Source organism: Oryctolagus cuniculus, chromosome 5 (genome assembly GCF_964237555.1).
Source record: "Oryctolagus cuniculus chromosome 5, mOryCun1.1, whole genome shotgun sequence".
In the NCBI taxonomy this organism is placed as follows: domain Eukaryota; kingdom Metazoa; phylum Chordata; class Mammalia; order Lagomorpha; family Leporidae; genus Oryctolagus; species Oryctolagus cuniculus.
The window spans coordinates 123,500,377-123,521,919 of record NC_091436.1 but is presented as its reverse complement, the minus strand read 5'-3'; the positions used below and the strand labels follow the sequence as shown (position 1 = coordinate 123,521,919).

The 21,543-nt window shown below is 40.5% G+C and overlaps 2 protein-coding genes across 7 annotated transcripts in view; one reads left to right on the top strand and one right to left on the bottom strand.

The window, feature by feature from the left end:
- CYP39A1 (cytochrome P450 family 39 subfamily A member 1) overlaps window positions 1-13,346 on the bottom strand; it is a 97,392-nt gene extending 84,046 nt beyond the window's left edge. Inside the window, exons 1-2 of the mRNA XM_002714462.5 lie at window positions 12,844-13,346; window positions 4,034-4,169 (exon numbers count right to left, since the gene is read on the bottom strand). Of these exons, the coding sequence (XP_002714508.3) occupies window positions 4,034-4,169; window positions 12,844-13,035 (328 nt within the window). The 5' untranslated portion in view covers window positions 13,036-13,346. The remainder of the gene's footprint in view (window positions 1-4,033; window positions 4,170-12,843) is intronic.
- Window positions 13,347-13,434: 88 nt separating this feature from the next.
- SLC25A27 (solute carrier family 25 member 27) overlaps window positions 13,435-21,543 on the top strand; it is a 33,988-nt gene continuing 25,879 nt past the window's right edge. For 4 of the 6 annotated variants that reach the window (XR_011388668.1, XM_008263006.4, XM_051855665.2 and 1 more), the window contains exons 1-3: window positions 13,436-13,772; window positions 16,781-16,972; window positions 18,923-19,007. Coding sequence is in view for 5 of the 6 variants with exons in the window: in XM_008263006.4 (XP_008261228.1) it covers window positions 13,667-13,772; window positions 16,781-16,972; window positions 18,923-19,007 (383 nt within the window). In the remaining variant the exon portion in view is untranslated. Of the gene's footprint in view, window positions 13,773-16,780; window positions 16,973-18,922; window positions 19,008-21,543 lie in introns of all 6 variants that reach the window. The other 2 variants (XM_051855667.2, XM_008263008.4) reach the window with 2 other exon arrangements.

Below are 21,543 nucleotides of genomic sequence, written 5' to 3'. Positions count from 1 at the left end.
GAGAGGACTCTCAGTGTGGCTAAGACTTTTAGCAGTCATAGTGGGAGACTCCGCATGTTCAAGGTTTCCTGGTTACGTGGTGAGAGACATTGCTGGGGAATCTGAACTTATACTGAGGACTGCACAGATCCTTTGTGTGATCCTTGGGACAGAGCAGACAAATATACCTACTGGGGCTAGCGCTCAGGTACTGGTCTTCTTTAGGGGAGGAGCTCAGTTAAGCAGAATAAATTTCTCTTCTGATTAAAAAAAGAGAGAGAAATTTACCACGCCAAACCTGGATGTGTCACCTTAGGCATGTCCTTAACCCTACAGAAATCCAAATGGCAAGCAGACACATGAAATAATGTTCAGGATCACTAGCCATCAGGGAAATGCAAACCAAAAACACAATGGGGTTTCACCACACCCCAGTTAGAATGGCTTTCATACAGAAATCAACAAACAATAAATACTGGCTAGGATATGTGGAAAAAGTACCCTAATCAACTGTTGGTGGGAATGCAGACTGGTAAAACAACTATGGAAGACAGTAGATACCTCAGAAATCTGAATATAGTCTTACCATACGACCCAGCCATCCCACTCCTTGGAATTTACCCAAAGGAAATGAAATCAGCAAATAAAAGAGTTAACTGCACCTTCATGTTTATTGCAGCTCAATTCACAATAGCTTAGACATGGATTCAACCTAAATGTCTATCAACTGAACACTGGATAAAGAAATTATGGGATGTGTACTCTATGGAATACTACACAGCAGTTAAAAAAAAAAGAAATCTGGTCATCTGCAAAAAAATGGATGAATCTGGAAAATATCATGCGTAGTGAAATAAGCCAATCCCAAAGGGACAAATACCATATGTTTTCCCTGATCTGTGACAACTAACAGAGCACCTAAAAGGAAACCTGTAGAAGTGAAATTGACACTATGAGAAGCAATGACGTGAACAGCCCTTGTCTTGACTGTCATGGAACAGTTTATTATTTTATTTTTTTATTATTTTCTTTTTCTACTTAATACCATTGGTCGAAGTCTTAACATAGAATCACCCATAGGTGTATAAATCCAATTGAAATTAGATCATAATAAAAAATAAGAGTGGGAATAAGAGGGAGGAGTTATACAGTTCAGCACACTTTCCCACACACTTACCCCTAAGGGTAAAGCTAAAAACTTGCCATGGGACTCCAAATCCCATTAAGCTGGTTGTTACTAATGCCATCTTATGTGTTAAAGTAGCCATATTAAGTGTGTAATTGATCAGATAGACAGGATTAAGTGTCAAAGGCCACAGCAGGTGCCGAGGCTGATTAGGCTAATCCTCCACCTGCACCACCGGCACCCCAGGTTCTAGTCCTGGTCGGGGCATCGGATTCTGTCCCGGTTGCTCCTCTTCCAGTCCGGCTCTCTGTTGTGGCCCAGGAGTGCAGTGGAGGATGGCCCAAGTGCTTGGGCCCTGCACCCACATGGGAGACCAGGAGAAGCACCTGGCTCCCGGCTTTGGATCGGTGCAGTGCGACCCACCAGCCGTAGCAGCCACTGGGGGGTGAACCAACGGAAAAGGAAGATCTTTATCGCTGTCTCTCTCTCTCACTGTTCACTCTGCCTGTCAAAAAAAAAAAGTGCCAAAGGCCTTAAGGCATTCGGATCTGGTTGAGAGCATGTTCAGGCATGAGAGCAGTTCAGGCATGGAAAACCAAGACATTGTGGCAAAAAATGATCTACACGAAAGATCTCTATGAGTGAGACCCCAGTGGAAAGAAGGGACCATCAAAGAAGGATGTACTTTTCTCTGAAGGGAGGAAAGAACTTCCACTTTGCTTATGGCCCTGTCTAAATACTGACAGAGTTTGTGGACTCAAAAGGCTTCCGTAGCCTTGGCAGCTCATGACAAGAGCCTTGGGTGATCACTGACCTCATAAATAAGAGTGTAAGTTGTTAAATCAACAGCAGGAGTCACTGTGCACTTACTCCCCATTAGGACCTTTGTCCTTAATGAGTTGTACTATGAGAATTAACTGTAAAACTTGTTTTCAAACAGTTCTTTATACTCTGTGTGTCTATGTGGGTGCAAATTGTGAGAATCTTTACTTAGTATAGTGTTGGTCTTCTGTATATAAAGTTAATTAAAAACAAATCTTAATGAAGAATGGGATGGGAGAGGGAGTAGTAAGTGAGATGGGAGTGGGGGTGGGAGGGCAGTGTGGGGGGAAGAACAGCTACATTCCTAAAGCTGTACCTATGAAATTTATATTCATTAAATAAAATCTTTCTTAAAAAAGGGAAATATATACGGCCGGCACTGTAGCTCACTAGGTTAATCCTCCGCCTGTGGTGCCAGGATCCCATATGGGCACCGGGTTCTAGTCCTGGTTGCTCCTCTTCCAGTCCAGCTCTCTGCTGAGGCCTGAGAAGGCAATGGAGGATGGCCCAAGTGCTTGGGCCCCTGCACCCACATCAAAGACCAGGAGGAAGCACCTGGCTCCTTGCTTCAGATCGGTGCAGCACCGGCTATGGCGGCCATTTGGGAAGTGAACCAATGGAAGGAAGACCTTTCTCTCTGTCTCTCTCTCTCTCACTGTCTAACTCTGTCAGTCAAATAAAAAAAAAAGGGAAAATATAAACATAATATAAACATATTTCATCTGTTAAATACAAATATTTATACAGGAAAGTTCCTGGGGGACTAGGCATTGTGGCACAGTGGATTAACTGTTGCTTGCTATGCTGGCATCCCATATGACAGTTCCAGTTCAAGTACCCACTGCTCTGCTTCCAATCCAGCTTCCTGGTGATGTACGTGGGAGGGCAGAAGAAGATGGCCATGTACTTGGGACCCTGACACCCACATGGGAGACTAGGAAGGGTTTCCTGGATCCTGGCTTCAGCTTGGCCCAGAACTGGCTGTTTTGGCCAGTTGAAGAGTGAATGAAAGATCTCTCTCTCTCTCTGTCTCTTTCTGTCTCTCTCTCTCATTCTGCCGATCAAATAAATCTTTCAAAAAAAAAAAAAAAGAAAGAAAAAAAAAGAAAGTTCCCAAGGGAGAGTACAAGTTATAAAACTCAATCATATCTATATATCTCCAGTAATTGAGTTGTGTTATAGTTTTCTCTGAGAAAACATTTGACCATACAGACCAAAAGCTTTCAAAATAACAATATTTTACCTGTAATTTTACAGTTCCAATATCAATCAGCAGTAGAGAATTTAACCAAGAAGTAGTGATTTTCATGCAAGCAGGAAGAAAAAAATATAACCATGCTATTGATCACTGACAGCTTTTAAAACAAACATTTCTGTCTTAACTTCAAGAAATACATGAAGTTACATGAAAAGGAACATAGGGAGACAGAAATAAAAAAGCTGCAGAGAGAAGGAAGCTAGCCACAGCAGAAGCAAGTACAAACATTGTGAAAGCAAAAAGAAGAAATAGGCACAAGGTGACCCAGATTTGTGGTCTTGGGAGCACACATGGAACCAGTGCACACATCTGCAGCCTAAGAAGAAATGAAGATAGCCAGCCATGCTGGCAGCAAGCAGCCCAGCACAGTCTAGCAGTCTGGCTCTGGATGGCTTACTGCCCCGCTGGGAAATGTTGGGAAATGCCACAATAAAAGGTTGAATGTGAAGCAGAGGAATTTTGCTTTCAGGGAGCAAAGTTAGTCCACAGAGTCAAGCCAAGAGCCACAACCTGTAGATCACTGCATATCATAGAAATGGAACAGAGTTAGCTGTATCTTGGGAGCTGTAACTGAACACAGATTCCAAATATTCTCCCAAAAAATCAGAGAGATCACTTCATTTCTCACATGTCTAACAGAAATTCAAATATATTAGGTTACCAATAACTTGCTTTTCAATGATCAAGCCTATCATATATTATTTTTACCTCCTTCTAGCCAAACCTTAAGAATACAATAATGGACCTGCTTCATTTTTAATACTGAAGTTAGGTTGCAGTTTTCACCTAAAACTACTTTATGATTCCAATGTGGTATTGCAAATGAACTACGTGAAAATATTCTTTACCTGTATGACAGATGGGATTTTGTATTGCTAGTTCAAAATTTAATTTCTTGGATTTAAAAAACACATCAATCCCCTCTTCTTCAGTAACAAAGGTCATTCGATTTCCCATAGCAAAGACTGTAAATATTGGTCCATACTGAAATAAAACACAAAAGCACAGATTGTATTAGTAAACGTTTCTAAATCCCAGGTTATGTTTATGTTTTCCTCAATAACACGATGCTGAAGTCACAGTCAAGATAAAAATAATTATGATTCGGGGGTTGGGATTGTGGTATAATGAGTTTAAGATGCCTCTTACAATGCCAGCATCCCATATCAGAGCGCTGGTTCAAGTCCTGGCTGTCCACTCTTGATCCAGCTCCCTGCTAATGCAGCAGAATATGTTCCAAGTACTTGGGATCCTGCTACCCATGGGTCCCTGAATCCTGGCTATGGCTTGGCCCTGGCTGCTGTTGTGGCCATTTGGGGAGCAAATCATTGGGGATGGAAGATCTCTTTCTCCCTCTGTCTCTGCCTTTCTCTGTCACTCTGCCTTTCAAATAAATATAATAAATCTTCAAAAAATTATTCTGATTGTTTCTGATAATTATGTTTTGACTATTTCAGCTAAATCAAAATTATATAAATTCTAATTGTTTCCATCCTAATCATGTCTGTAGTTATTATTTACTTGTATCTTCTTTGTTTTTAGTAAGAAATAATTAGAAAATAATCATCATAAATAACAACCATAAGTTACATAAACATGGTGATATTTGAACATTGTTTATAAGACACGAGTAGGCCTGTAAGCAAACCATAGTTCAATATGAAAACATACAAAATTGCCAGCTAGTTTTACAGAAAATCCATGGTCACTCCATATCTTGCAGTCCTAAACATCTTTCTAATGGGTTCACTTTCTTACTTTCCAAAATGACTATTTCATCTGTATACCTTGCTGAACTCTTTCCACTCTGAGATAGTTTCCCTTACCTATTAACCAACCAGAGAAATGGAGGCAAGCAAGCAAGAGCAGCCTCATCTTCTCACCAACAAATCTTGTAAAATGTACATACTTGTACTCATTCCCCAGGCTTTCCCTCCTGTTAACATAGGTAGAAGGCCTGTCCCTGTTAATGCCAACAATTCTTAACTTGTGTTATGGATTTGATGTTTTCTTGCCCTCTTTGTTCTACATTTATGGCTTTTCTCTCCTACATCTTTCATTTTTCCTCTCTATAAGATCATGTCTAGTCTATAAATAGACACTATAGTGGGGTTCAATTTCAGAGAATCTATAACTTTTCTGGGGAAAATATATCAGCATTTTCATTGGCATCTAACTATAATTCAACTTTTGCTTTAATTATGAATGAGGCAACAAACCACAACATATCCATGATTATCATCAAAAGAAACCATCATGCTTTTATATCCATTATGGTTTTTAAAAATATCTCAAGACATCATTATTCTCACCACTGTGTCCATATTAGTCATGTTTTGATCTGCCATGAGAAGGCACATGATCATGGTGCCACACACCGCTGGGGGCTACAGTGGGTCCAAGAATCATCAAACTACCAAAAAGTGAGGTCTCACTTTCTCACATTAGTGTTCCAGACATCTAACACTGCTTGTCATTTTTCCCTATCAAAAACTGTTTATCAACAATTAGAAGATCTGCTTTCATTCCTTAAGTTTTGTCCAGATGAGAATTTTTAACTTCCCATTAGAAAAGTGGCATTCCATAACCCATACTAGTACCCAGGCCACAAGTATATATATTGAATAGCAGAGATTATTGATGATGTTTAGTATTTAAGATAATTTATTTTAAGATAATCATATCATGAAAAATGGTCAACAACTGCTATAAATTCTGTAGCAGTGTTTTTATTTAATCTGCTCTCCTTTTGTTCTACTTTTTTGTGCAGTATCAGTAGCTCCTGTGTATTGAAAAAAGGCAGTTACATGCCATAAGCTGGAAAAGTGGTATCCATGTTATTATTTTAATTAAACCTTTGATTTTGAGGTAATTGTAGGTTAACATGCAGTTGTAAGGAATATCAAGGAGAGTTCCTATGCACCCATTACTATTTTCCCCATTCAAAATACTACTAATATTGACACAATCAAGACACAGAACATTTTCATCACCACAAAGATCCTCTATGTTGCCCTTGGATAGCCACCCCTATACTACCTAGTCATTAACCTCTGGCAACCACTAGTCAATTCTCCAGTCTGTGATTTTAAATTCCAAGGTTGTTATAAAAATGGAATCACACAGCATATTATGAACTTCTGGAATTGCCTTTTCTCAATCAGTGTAATTCTCAGAGATTCACCTAGATTGCCATGTATATATGTCAATTGTTCATTCCTTTACACTTACAATTCTGAGTATTATACATTATGAACATATCACAGTGTGTTAAAACAACATTGAAGAACATTTGCATTCTCTTTGGTCTGTTGCTATAACAAACAAATCAATAAATACCCAAGTCCAGGCTTTTGTGTGAACATATGTTTTCATTTCTCCTGGATAATTACCAAGAACTACCATTGCTGGGTCATACATGTATGGTTAGCTACCTGCTTGGTTGTTTAAAAAACTGTCAGTGTGGGGCTGGTTCTGTGGCATAGCAGGTAAAGCCACCACATGCAGCACCAGCATCCCATTTATCTGCTGGTTCGAGTCCTGGCTGCTCCACTTCTGATCCAACTCGTTGCTAATGTGCCTGGGAAAGCAGCGGAAAATGGTCCAAGCATTTGGGCCTCTGACACCCATGTAGGAGGCTCAGATGAAGCTCCTGGATCCTATATTTGGCCTAGCCCAGACCTGGCCATTGCAGCCATTTGGGAGACCCACCCCCTCTGTCTCTGCCTTTCCGTCTCTGTAACTCTTTCAAATAAATAAATAAATAAATCTTTTTTTTAAAAAGATAGAAACTGCCAGTGTTTCCCAGAAGGCCTGTATCATTTTACATTTCTACCAGATGTATGAGTGAGCCAGTTCCTCTGTCTTAACGGCATTTGGTATTGTACTACTTGAGTCATTGTGATAGGTGCATAGTGTTATTTCATTTTGGTTTCAATTTCTATATCCGTAATGGCCAAAATGATGTCAAGTATCTTTTTGTGTACTTATTTGCCACCTGTACATCTTCTTCAGAGAAATTTTAAACTGTTGAGTGTTAAAAGCTCTACATATTATAGATATTATTTCTCTGTTGAATACATGGCTTGCAAGGATTTTATAGCAGTCTGTAACTTTTTGAAACTTTTCTTTTTCAACTTCTTAATGGACTCTTTCACAGAATTTCTTATTTTGATAAGTTTATCAGTTTTCCTTTTATGGATGGTACATTTGTTGTTAAGTCTAAGAACTATTCCATAGCCCTGTATTAAAATATTCTTAATTTTTTCTAAAATTATTATAGTTGTGTGCTTTAAAGTTTGTGATGTACTTTGAGTTAATTTTTTTCTTTTTCAATAGAAAACTTTTATTTAATAAATATAAATTTCAAAAGTACAACTTTTGGATTATAGAGGTTCTTCTCCCCATAACCACCCTCCCACTCTCAAACCATCCCATCTCCTACTCCCTCTCCCATCCCATTCTTAAGATTCATTTTTAATTATCTTTATATACAGAAGATCAACTCTATACTAAGTCAAGATTTCAACAGTTTGCACCCACACAGACACACAAAGTATAAAGTACTGTTTGAAGACTATTTTTACTGTTCATTCTCATAGTACAACACATTAAGGACAGAGATCCTACATGGGGAGTAAGTGCACAGTGACTCCTGCTGTTGATTTAACAATTGACACTCTTATTTATGACGTCAGTAATCACCCAAGGCTCTTGACATGAGCTGCCAAGGCTATGGAAGCCTCTTGAGTTCACAAACTCTGACCTTATTTAGACAAGGCCGTAATCAAAGTGGAAGTGCTTTCCTCCCTTCAGAGAAAGGTACCTCCTTCTTTGATGGCCTGTTCTTTCCGCTGGGATCTCACTTACAGATATCTTTCATTTAGGTCATTTTTTGCCAGAGTGTCTTGGCTTTTCATGCCTGAAATACTTTGAGTTAATTTTTTATGAGCTGTTAGGTGGAAGTTCTTTTTTTGTTTGTTTGTTTGTTTTTGATTATTGGGATATATCTGCTCCTTCACCATCTTTGAAAAGGCTACATTTACTCCATTGAATTGTTTTTGCACTTTTGTCAAAAACCAGTTGAGCATATTTATATGGATCTATTTTTAGATTATCTGTTCCATTGATCACTGTGTCTGTCTACCCCTCTGCCATTACTACATGGTCTTCATTAGCAATAAGTCTTAAAAGTAAGTGGGATGATTCCACCCACCTTATTTTTTCCTTTTCAAAATTGTTTTAGGTATTCTAGTTCCTTTGTCTTTCAATATAAATTTTAGAATAATCTTTTCATCGGTATGTACAACAAATTTTTCTGGGAATATGTGTTTCCATTAAACCTGGATTTTAATTTGGGAAGAATTTGACATCTTTACTTAAGTAGACATTCTCAGTCCATGCACATAATATATCTCTCACTTAATTTCTTTTACTTTTTAGTGTTCTGTGGTTTTAACATACATGTTATTTACATGTGTTACTAGATTTATACCTACATAAGTCTTTTTTGAGTGACTGAAAATGGTATTACATTTTTAATTGTGCTTTCCATAGTCCATTGTTTATATGTACTGATACAATTGTATATTGACCTGGCAAAACTACTATATTCACACACTACCTCCAGGAGATTTTTTTTTTGGTAGACTCCTTGAGATTGTCTACATAGACAATCATGTCATTTGCAAATTGGGACTTTTTCCCTCTGTGTGTGTGTGTGTGTGTGTGTGTATTCTTGCTTTATTGCTCTAGCTAAATTTCTAGCACTATATTGAGTAAGAGTCATGACAACAGAAACCTTTATTTTGTTCCTAATCATAGTAAGAAAGAGTTTGTCCTTCATAACTAAGTATCCTCATTGTTACAGGATTTTTGTAGATATTTTTATGAAATTGAGGAAGTTAACTTCTACTCCTACTGTTCTGAGTTTTCTTTTTAAAGATTTATTTATGTATTTGAAAGTCAGAGTTACACAGAGAGAAGGAGAGGCAGAGAGAGAAAGAGAGGTCTTCCATCTGTTGGTTCACTCCCCAATTGGCCGCAACGGCTGGAGCTGAGCCAATCCAAAGCCAGGAGCCAGGAGCTTCTTCTGGGTCTCCCACCTGAGTGCAGGGGCCCAGAGCATTGGGGCCATCTTCCGTTTTCCCAGGCCATAGCAGAGAGCTGGATCTAAAGTGGAGCAGCTGGGTCTTGAACAGGTGCCCATATAGGATACCGGCACTGCAGGCAGCTGCTTTACCCTCTACGCCACAGCACCAGCCCTCTGAGTTATTTTTAATTCCAAATGAGTGTTTAATTTTGTCAATGCTTTTTCTTCATCAATTGATAAGATCATATGATTATTCCTCAGCCTGTAATACAGTGGCTTAGCTGGTTTACTAATACTGAAACAGTTTTATATCTCTGGAATAAGCTTTGGTTAATAATTCCTTTTAGATAAAGTTGCACTTTATATGTTGATATTTTTTCATCTGTACTTTATATTTATATCCTTTTGTACTAGCTTGGGTCTGTTATCAGCATCACGCCAGTTTCATAAAATAGACTGAGAAGAGTCTCTGTCTCTTCTTTCTAGGTGAGACTGTGTAGAATTGGATGTTAGTTCTTCTTTAGACACTTGGCATCATTCTCCAGTGAAATAATCCAGGCCTAAAGACCCTTTTTCAGAGTTTTTAAATTATAAGCTCAATGTCCCGAGATATATAAATGACCTATTTTATGTTGAATAGTTGTGGTAAGTTGTATTTTTCTAGGAATTGGTCCATCTTCATCTAAATTGGTAAATTTACATATGTGAAATTATTCATAGTATTCTGTTACCATTTTTTTGATGGCTGCAGAATCTGGAGTGATATCCCCTGGTTTATTTCAAAACACTGATCATTAGTCTTCTCTCTCTTCTTCATCAGTCTTGCATGAGGTCTGGCAACATGACTAATCTTTTCAACTAACCAGCTTCACTGATTTTGTATCTCTTTTTTTTACTGTTTTCGATTCCACTGATTTCTGCTCTTTAATATTTCTTTTCTTCTTGCTTTGGGTTTATTTTGTTTTTCCTTTTGGCAAGGGGAGAATGTTTCTTGAGGTAAGAACTTAAAAGACTTCTCTTTTCTAATAAAAGTATTTAGTGTCAGAAATTTTAATATGTTGTATTTTTACTTTCCTTCAGTTCAATTCATTCTTTCTTTAAAAAAAAAGATTTATTTTATTTATTTGAAAGACAGAATTACAGAGAGAAAGGTCTTCCATCTGCTGGATCACTCCCTAGATGGCTGCAATGGCCGGAGCTGCACCACTCCGAAGCCAGGAGCTTCCCCAGGGTCTCCCACGCAGGTGCAGGGGCCCCAAGGACTTGGGCCATCTTACACTGCTATCCCATACCATAGCCAAGAGCTGGATTGGAAGAGGAGCAGCCAGGACTGGAACCAGCGCCTATATGGGATGCTGGCGCTTCAGGCCAGGGCATTAACCCGCTGTGCCACAGCGCTGGCCCCTCGATGCATTCTTTATTTCCAAGGTGATCTACTTTAAATATAAAGACTCAGGAAAATTGAAAGTAAGGGATAGTAAACATGTATTATGCAAGTCATAGCCAAAAGGAAATTGGTGTACCTAGAATAATATTTGAGAAAGCAGATTTTAACTCAAGATAGAATCCTGGAGATAAGGTTGCCAAATATCTCTTGGATTGGCAAAGAGGAGTTAACTTTAGCAGGAGCTGTTTAATTAAATACACGTGGAAGTTATTTACTAACACCATTTTAACACAGGAAGCTTTGCCTTGTGTGTGTGCATTGGTGGGTGCTGTTCGGCTGTTTGGTATTTTCCAAAAGTACCAAATCTCACCTTAGTCTGTTTTTGGAAATGATGTTTCCATGTGTGAGCAAGTAAACAATCTTAGATACCTACTGATGGGCAACCTGGAGCCGTACTATTACAATTTTACAGTAACTCTCCCAGTTAGAATCCCAGATCTCAAATTTGAAAAACACACTCTGATAAAACCAGGCACAATTTGAAGTATAAACACAGTCCTCTGATCAATCATAAGGCACAAAGTATCAGGCTTGCAACACAAGTGTTTCAGTATGACTGAAGCTGAAGGTTACATAATGGATTTTTGCAGATTGTTTCTCCAATGTTCAAAATGCCATAAATAGTGTCCTGTAGAGTTGCCCTTTAGATACAATTTCCCATGAAGCCTACTTACTGATTAGCACATATTGCAGCTACTGCAAGAAAGAAAAATCAGTGAACCCACTACCCAAAACTTGGTTCAGTTATTGAGAGTGATGATGCTACACACACACCCAAAAGAGGGTATGAAAAGATTTATCATTTACATAATTGAGCTTTTCAGAATAAGCAGAAAGGAGCTGAACTTAGAGTTTTATTGTCGGAAATGGGTGAGGAAGGGTGTGTTCCTCCTTAAGGGCTAGGCTTACGTGGTTTGAATCTCCCCTTGGAGCCAAAGGTGGGGGTGCTCAGGCTTTCTTGTCCTGCCCATAAAGGAGAGTACAAGAGAAACAGGCAAGAGTGATGCTGAAATCCTTCAGCAAATATAAAAATATCAGTCATATTCTTCATTATAGTACTAGAAAAAGATAATTTACACCTTGCTAGGTAACATAATAGTTGACTCCTGTAACTTGATTTATTTAATCAGGAAAGCTTGACCTTCTAAGACAAGCTTGTAAAAACATCCCTTCAAAGTTATCAAAACCACATGCCTAAGGAGACAAAAGGAGTATTTCTTTAGGACGTACACCTATCAGACCAGCAAAAGTTACACAGAATTATCGTATCCCCTGTGGTCCTGTATATGAAAAGGAAAATAAGAACCATGTATGGTTACATCCTTTTGTAAAACAATTAAGTAATTTAAGTATGTACATGATTTAATTTAGCAATTATTTTAGGATTTTTTTCAGAAGAAACAACTAGATAAGTACAAAATGTACAATCATGCAACACACACAGACACACACAAAGAATGTTCACTGAAATGTTAGCTGAAATAAGGAATAAAAGTTGGCAGCAAATCATCTATTAAAACTTAGACTATTATATCCCTATATGATGGAATATATTAAAAAGAAGATTCAGAGAAATACTTAATAACATGGGAGAATCATTCACATTATGCATCAAGGATTACGAATCTCTTCAGCGCGCAGTGAAAACGACACTTATTATCATCAAACAATAACTGAAGATACAGTGCCGGCTAAATTTGCAAAGATTAGCTTTGCAAGCAGTTTTCACAACAGCCTGGTGTCACCTCCAATTGGATATGAACTTACTCCTCACCCATTTTCACAAATTCAAATTGTGTTGCCCTTCCGCGTTCAGAGGAATGCAGCCATTTCGTTCAAACGTATACACTCTGAACTGAACCACGACAAAGTACCAGCATTAAAAGTTAATCTCTCCTTCGGAAAAGGCAGATGCGAGAGCTGCGCTGGATTTCATTTCCTGGGCTTACGCTTGCATGGGACATGACTGCTGATAGTTAGCAAACCAGAGTTAAATTCCCAGAGTTTAATTGCGGGAAGCAGGTACGTCTCCCGTGTTCTAATACCGCACTTTGAGAACCAATGGAAGTCCAAAGAAAATACTCTCTCCTTCGGCGACCCCGCCCGCCACGGCTACGTACCTTGATTCTCGCCTGCTCTATGAATTCTAGAGGGGCTTTCCCAAACTCAAAGCTGGCTCCAAGCCAAGGGATCCAGCCCCGGATGCACGGGGGTCCGCGCACGTTCTTCCGCTGGAGGAATGAGAAAAGGGTCACGACAACTAGGAATAGAATCAATGTTGGGAAGATTAATCCCATGCTGTTGTCCGGCATTTTCCAAAATCTGCCAAGTTTGAAAAAGTCCTGCGGCCCTGGCGCTTCCTCCTCGCCGGCGGGATGGGGCACCTGCCGAGCCTCCCAACTTCTCTGCGGCAACTTTTGCAAGTGGTTCTCCTTCGCAGCTGTAGCTTCCTTTCCTCGTCCCAATTTTTAAGTGAGTTTTGCATCATCGCTCCCTCCCACCTCCACTTCTCTTTCCAGTCCTGGCTACCGCGGAGGGGAGGGAAAAATGCTCGCGCTGGGACGGGCTGGAGCAGATGGGCGGGAACACCGTCTCCTGTTGCCATGGAGACCGGGAAGGGAGGCATAGCGGAAGCCTCGTTCTCGACCAATCATAGTGGTCCCTGAGGCCGGCCAACTACATTTCCCATAAGCCTCTCTGGTTCCGCTTTTTTTTTTTTTCTTTTTTTTTTCCTCCTGCGCTGTCGAGTACCGAGGGACGCTGCTGGACCACTCCATCCTGGAGCTGCTAGGGAGGCTGCGGGTTCACCCAGCCGAGCGAGGGAAATGGTCCCCGCCCGGCCATTTGCCGGTTGAGAGGGGGCCGCCCTGGCAGGGTGGCAGGCCAGCCGCGGCGCGGTGCACTGGCGAGAAGGGGTGCATGGTCGTCCTGTCCGGCCGCTGAATGTCCGTCTCGGAGGATGAGGAGAAGCTTCTGCCGCTCGCCCAGAGATGGCCCCGAGCGAGCAAGTTCCTACTGTCCGGCTGCGCGGCGACCGTGGCCGAGCTAGGTACCCGGCCGCCCACGCCTGGGCCTCCGGGCCGGTGGCCGCCGCGGCGCCGCGCTGGGAGAGGGATGGGCGGGCGGCTCTCCCGGCTGAGTGCATCCGGGAGCGGTGGCCCCTGTGCATCCACGCCTGCCTGGTGGATGTGACAGGGTGGGGGCCAGGCCGGCTTGGGGACGAGGAAGAGGGAGTGCAGGTGTCTGAGGGCTTTTCCTTCCAGTTTCTTCTAATACCTTGTTCAGGGATGCTCTGCCTTCGTGTGTACTCTTAGAAGCGTCGTGAGCTCGCAGTCCTCTGTGGCGATCCTTTCCCCCTGTTGTGAAGATGACCCTTTAAAGAACACAGCCCATTCTCCATCCTCGCTGAGGGAGGCTCGCTGTGTGAGATTTATATCCACGGCCTCCCTGTATGTCATTGTCTTGTGGGTCCAAGACATGGACCTGCCTTGTGGGACTTCCATGGTTAACCCGCCACTTACTGAGCGTCGACCCAGCATCCGCCCATGATTTGACCTCCTTGAGCTTAACTGGTCTGTGCTGTGTTGACCTCGGAGCATCATGAAAAATCAGTAATATGTAAATGTTAACTCCAAGAAGGGCACCCGTTAACTGGGGCATTATTATAATTACCATAGTGCTAGGACCATGGATAGAATCATTGAAAAAAACCCAGTTCTGACCTCGCAGGCTGCTGGAGCAAGACAGTTAGAACGTGCTAGTTGTTCTAGTGAAGATATTATTAGGTATCCTAAGAGCGTAGAAGAACTCTTTTATCTGAGTCAGAGACTTTAAGAGGCTACTCCCTGTGGGATTCTGAGGCCCTTGGTGCTTAGGTTTCTTCCTAAGCTTTTGAATAGAGTGCCTGGGTGTTCCTGGAGAAGCAGTAACTATGTATTTTAAGATTACCTTTAGTAATCCTTTTTTTTTTTTTTTTTTTGAAGAAACAGCTTTGATGTTTTGATCATTTGTAAATACTAATTGGCCCTGTTCTAAAGTGAGTTTATTTTGTATGTCCAGTACCCTGCATGTGGTATGTTTTGTCCTTTGTACTCTTCCATTCTTCCCATGTGACCTGTGGTTTTTTTTTTAACTTTCTCCTCTCAGAGCGACAGAGAATTTTTGTTTTTCATGTTTTTACTGAAACGGAATTCATCAATTTTTAAAACAAATCCAAAAGCAGACTGCTGAACGATTCGATACATGTCTGGGTTTTATTTTTGACTGATATCTCCCCCTGTGACACAATGGCTTTTGTATAGGAACGTTCCTCCTGTTAAAAATTCCGTGAGAAAATTGTATGGGAAATAGCAAGGGGAATCCAAAGATGGGATGGCTTCACATATAAATCATTTCAGGATCAGAACCAGAAGCATTGTATATGTAACCAGCGGGAAAACAGACTGTTTGGAAAAGCCAAGAATAAGCTTGGCTGGAGGCTCCTATTTCTTAGACTGCAGGTCTAGTCTGTTGATTCTGTTCTCTAGATGAAAGCTACTTCTGTTTTTAGGAAAACTGTCAGCAAGATACTCACTTTTCCAAAGATGAGTGCTAAGATTTCATATTCTCTTCCCCTCCTCCCATTCTCATGTTCTCTTGGAAAAGGCACTCTAGGGTTTTGTATTAGATGGTGGTAATTGAAACATCTTACATAATGTCAGTAGTGTGGATGAACTTGTCTGAAGGTTATTTCAGCTATTAAGGACATTATGGATATAAAGTTGTGATTTGATTTTCCATATGTGGGTCAGTTCACTTAACTCTGGTAAGGTAAAAGGTCTATCTCTAATTCAAAATAGAAACAGAAAATTTCTTTACAAATATAGCTGGTACTAGTAAGGAGGCCACAAGTAGGCCTTGCATAAAACTTTGCAGTGCTGGAAAAACAACTCAGTAGGTACCTTAATAGAAAAAAATATTGTGCATGCCACCCTTGTGTATAAAAGATGACATGATAAACTTCATTGAATATTCTGTGCCTCTAAATGTTAGGTCAGTGATTCATCTGCCGGTAAACCACTCAGGAAATGAAAGAAGTTAGCTTCTTCTAGTGTGTAGTGTCATCTGTAACAGCAAAATCAGATGCCTAAGGAGACAAAAGGAGTACTTCTTTAGGATGTACTATTTATCATCTATCAGACTAGCAAAAGTTACACAGAATTATCATATCCCCTGTGGCCCAGTATATGAAAAGGAATATAAGAACCTTGTATGGTTACAGTTTTCTAAAGTTGGGTCTTGGCCGGCGCCTCGGCTTACTTGGCTAGTCCTCCGCCTGTGGTGCCGGCACCCCGGGGTTCTAGTCCCAGTTGGGGCACCAGATTCTGTCCCGGTTGCTCCTCTTCCAGTCCAGCTCTCTGCTGTGGCCTGGGAAGGCAGTGGAGGATGGCCCAAGTGCTTGGGCCCTGTACCCGCATGGGAGACCAGGAAGAAGTACCTGGCTCCTGGCTTTGGATCAGTGCGGTGCGCTGGCCGTAGCGGCTATTTGGGGGGGTGAACCACTGGAAAAGGAAGACCTTTCTCTCTGTCTCTTTCTCTCTCTCACTGCCTAACTCTGCCTGTCAAAAAATAAATAAATAAATAAAGTTGTGTCTTAAACAATTATGGCTGCAGTCAAGGGAATAATACTACACAGAATGGTTACTTTAAACCCACTGGAAAGCAAAAATTAAGAGCAAAAGTAGATTTTAGACTGACATTGCTGAGAAAACTAAAGGAGTGTCTATCTTTTTTTTTTTTTTTTAAACTGGTGATCTGGGATACTGTGGTGCAGTTATTTTTCCTATTTGGGAATGTGTGAGAATCAGCTAATTCTAAACTCTTATCAACTAGTGAGTTAGAATCCATGGGCATGGGACAGGAAATCAGTAATATTTAAGTTTCTCCCAGGCTGATTCAGATATATTCTAAAATTTGAAACAGTGATCTTAGAAAAATGTTAGTCCCATAACCTCAAATTTTTTGCTTGTTTTTCTAAATGTTGTGGGTTTTTCCCTTCATTTGTTTCTTTTTTGTTAGCCACCTTTCCCCTTGACCTCACAAAAACTCGACTCCAAATGCAAGGAGAAGCTGCTCTTGCTCGGTTGGGAGACAGTGCCCGAGAATCTGCCCCCTACAGGGGCATGGTTCGCACAGCCCTAGGGATCATCCAAGAGGAAGGCTTTCTGAAGCTTTGGCAAGGAGTGACACCTGCCATTTACAGACACGTAGGTATTTATCTTGATTCTAGCTGGTAAGTTTGTTTTGAGTTCCCTGTGTGTCTCCTCTGCTTTACTTTTTAGCTTTGTACAAAAGCCAGCTAGATTTTTTTTCTACTGATATAAGTGAATATTTAGTCTGTTAAGAAGAAAAAAAAATATTAACCACCAATTCCATTAAGAAGTTACTGCCCTAACTTTTCTGAAATGCACGCAGTAGTATTTAGAGATGAACCATCATGATGTCTGTAAAGTACTTTAGAATGGCTAAGCCAAAAACAAAATTGAAGCACATAGAGCAAAAATGTTAGTAATTAATAAATTTCAATTATAGAGAAAGTTATACCATTGTGTGTCATTTTCCCTACTGTTATATAGTGTTAAGTTTTTTCCTAATACAAAGGTTTTTTAAAAGGTTTAAAAACAGGATTTAAATTACTCATGTTTTTGAAAACTAAAATATATACTTTATATTTTATATGAAATAATATATAAGTTTCATGAGTCTCATACATCTGAGTTGAGGCTACTTTGAAAGAGAACAGGAATTGCTGCTTAATCCAATTCTAGTAATACTACCAATGAAAGCAACTAGGTGAGCCGTTAGTCATCTTTAAAGGGATATGGTAGTAACTGTGCTGATGAAAATACTTCTCTGCTGTCAAAGTGGCACATTTAAGAAGGAGAATTGTTGCCCTTTCAGTTCACGGACAAGAGAGCACAATCCTGTATAGGTGTGCATTTTTCTTTTCTACATTCATAGTGTCACCTTAAACATATAGGGAATCCCTGATGAGAAAAGTGTCCAGCTGTAATATTTGTGGGTTGAAAGGTTCACTTCTTCAGATGAGTAAGCCAGAGTATACTCATGAAGAACTCTGTAGAATTTTGCACAGAGACTGTCATAGTTGTTGTATTTTGTGTGTGTTAGATTATTTTACAGTATTTCATCAAACATCTTAGGATATCAAGAAAAGATTTCTAAAGGAGTACAGTGTGCTGATTGTAATTATTTTATTTCCCATATAAAAGTCTTTGTGTCCTGTGATTTTTTTGTTTCACTTCTTTTCAGTTGTATTTTGTTTACCACTGTATACTGCTTGACAGTTAAGATTCATTTCATGTTTGACACTTAACTGAACAAACTCACAGTAATGCTATAAATTTTCCAATATAAATGTTTATTCAATGATAATAAATGCTGTGCCAAACTAGGGCACTGGTGTAATAAAAATGCACACAACCTACTTAGAACTCAAGGTCTGATGGGAAGAGAAGCAAGATAAACAATATAATACTTAACTAACATGATAATTGCTAAAATATGGGGAAAGATCAGAGAGCATATCTGTAAACCATATTATTTTTTTAAAAAGATTTATTTTATTTATTTGAAAGTCAGAAATACAGAGAGAGAAGGAAAGCGGGACGGGGGAGATCTTCCATCCACTGGTTCATTCCCCAAGTGGCTACAACAGCCAGGGCTGGGCCAGGCTGAAGCCAGAAGCTTCCTCCAGGTCTCCCATGTGGGCACAGTGGCTCAAGGACCCAGGCGATCTTCCACTGCTTTCCCAGGTGCACCAGCAGAGAGCTGGATCAGAAGTGGAACAGTCAGGACTCAAGCCAGCACCTGTATGGGATGCCAGCAGTGCAGGCAGAGGCTTAACCTTCTATACCACAGTGTTGGCCCAGAAACATATTCTTTTAATTGAGTCTTGAAAGAGTAGGAGGAATTAGCAAAGCAGAGAAGAGGAACCCCTTGTAGAAAGATCCATCAGCAAGTGAGAAGTCCTATGACTTCAAAAGGCCTGCCCTATTTGGAGAAAAACCAAGAGGTCCACTTGTCAGGAGCGAAGGATACATGAGAGAAAGACACAGATAGAGAGTTTGAAAGGCCAGGCCAGAGAGTCATTTTATTTTATTTAATATATACTGATTTTTTTTAACGATCTGTCTTACGCAGTGTACTCTGGAGGTCGAATGGTCACATATGAACACCTTCGAGAGGTTGTATTTGGTAAAAGTGAAGATAAGCATTATCCTCTTTGGTAAGTTTTCTTTTGAAAGTAATCTACTACTGCCAAGAAGGCTATAATGTATATAATTAGATTTATGTAAAAGTATAAATTTGTACAAAAATTCTTTTAAAGTATAGGCTTAAAATAAGTAATCAATATAAATCCAAATAATTGAGCACATACTATACATTGTCCACAGATACATGTATACATTGGAAGGGCTTCAAAAAGTTCACGGAAAATGGATTTTTTTTTTTTGAAGGTTTATTTGTTTATTTATTTGAAAGTCAGAGAGGAGAGGCACAGGGAGAGAAAGAGGTCTTCCATCTGCTGGTTCACTCCCAAATTGGCTGCAACAGCCAGAGCTGGGCCAATCCAAAGCCAGGAGCCAGTAGCTTCTTCCAGGTCTCCCACGTGGGTGCAGAGGTCCAGGGACTTGGGCCATCTTCTACTACTTTCCCAGGCCATAGCAGAGAGCTGGATCAGAAGTGAAGCAGCCGGGACTTGAACCGGCACCCATTTGGGATGCCGGCACTGTAGTCAGCAGCTTTACCCACTACACCACGGTGCTGGCCTCAAAAAATAGATTTAAAAGATTTATCTTGGTGCCAAAATTTGAAAACTCTGACGATGAAAGGTGTTCAAAAGACTCATAAAAATTGTATATCACTAGAAAAGTATGCATGAATTTGAAAATTTTTGCACCAAAATAAATTTATCTTTACTTTTGTTTTTCTACAAACTTTTTGAAGTACATATATACATATCTATACATACATTAGTTATACACAGATGTCTATTTAAGATGAAAATAATTCTGACAGAGTGCCTTCTTACTCCTCTTTCTGTTAAGGAACTCTGGGCTTTGAAGTTAGAGAGAAACAGTCTCAAAGTCCTGAACAAACAAAGTGTAACCTGAGCAAACTGCTCCACCTGTCTTCTCATCAGTATTTTCATCTATGGAAAGCATCAGGATTTTGTGTCTGTAGGATTAGATGAGATGATGAATGTAAGTGCGAATCATTTGCAATGCTTAGAAACATTTTTTAAAAAAGGTTAAATAATATGCATAGGATTCTGTAAAAAATACATAGACAATGCTGTCGACAAATGAAAAAAAAAACATAAATAGACTGTTTACAAAAGAAGAAATATAAATGTTCACTAAACATATAAAAACATTCAACATCACCAGTAATCAGGGAAATTAATTAAGATTTTCTTTGAACTGTTAGTGGAAATCTAAGTTACTATAGCTATTTTGGAGCATAAATTACCTGTTAAAATTTTTAAATGTGCAGCCCTTTGATCCTGTTCCTTCCTTATGTTTATTATTCAGAAATACTTGTACCTATGCATAAACACACAGAGAGATACTAGTGTAGTCATGTTGATGATAGCAGTTTTTAAAATCTAAGTAATCATCAATCGAAGTAGTTAAGCAAGTTATAATATGTTTATACAGGGAAGCATAATACAGCTATTGAAAGAATGAGGTAGATTTTATTTTTTTTCCATAGAAATAATTGAAAAGAAAGGCCACCACAAAACACACCAAACACCAGAATAAGGGAAAAGGTTTATTGTCATGTGGGGGAAACCCAACAGGCTGCCTCTCCATGCACAAGAGAAAACAACAGGCTGTGCTAGGAGAACAGGTCTTATACAGCTTTGTAGAGGTAAGGAAGTGCAAGCAGCGAATCCTGTTAGGATGGGGGATGGAGCTGGTGCTTGTGGTTGAGCCATTTGATCACCTGACTTCTAGTAAGCTAGGCTGGGTTTAGGATTGAAGCTTATTGTACAAGATGGCTATGGGGCCAGAGCCTAAGATGGCGTCTGGGGCTTAGATGATACCCTAGATAAGATGGCTGCATTTGGGGCCAGCGCTGTGATGCAGTGGTTTAATGCCCTGGCCTGCAGCGCTGGCATCCCATATGGGTGCCGGTTCTAGTCCCAGCTGCTCCTCTTCCAATCCAGCTCTCTGCTATGGCCTGGGAAAGCAGTAGAAGATAGCCTAAGTCCTTGGGCCCTGTCGCTCCCCCTCTTCGTGGAGGAACGACACAGGACCCTGCGCTGTTCTTTCGTCTGCTCGGCCCTCCCCGGGTTTGCTGCTGGTTCTTCCCGGGTTGGCTGCCGTCCCTTCCACCTCCGTGGAAGGGCGGTTCCCCCTGGCCACATTCCCCACTTCTGCGGGGGAGCGGCACACCGCCGGCCGGCTCTCTCGGGGGCTGCACAGGTGTTCCTTCAGATAGATGTTCCTGGTGCATGTTGTCTCTCTCCTCCTTTATAGTCCTCTTCCACCAATCCCAACTCTGCTACCCACATGCCGAGTACGCTGCTCTCCTCCAATCAGGAGCAGGTCCTACAGTTTATTGGTTGAACTGGAGGCAGCTGTGTAGAAGCTGTTTCTCCCTTCTCAGCGCCATATTGTGGGAGAGCAGATGCATAGAATAAGTCTTAATTCCAGTAACTTAGTCTAGTCCGGGTTGCTCCCAGTTGCTCCCCACAGGCCCCTACACCCGTGTGGGAGACCAGGAAGAAGCTCCTGGCTCCTGGCTTCGGATTG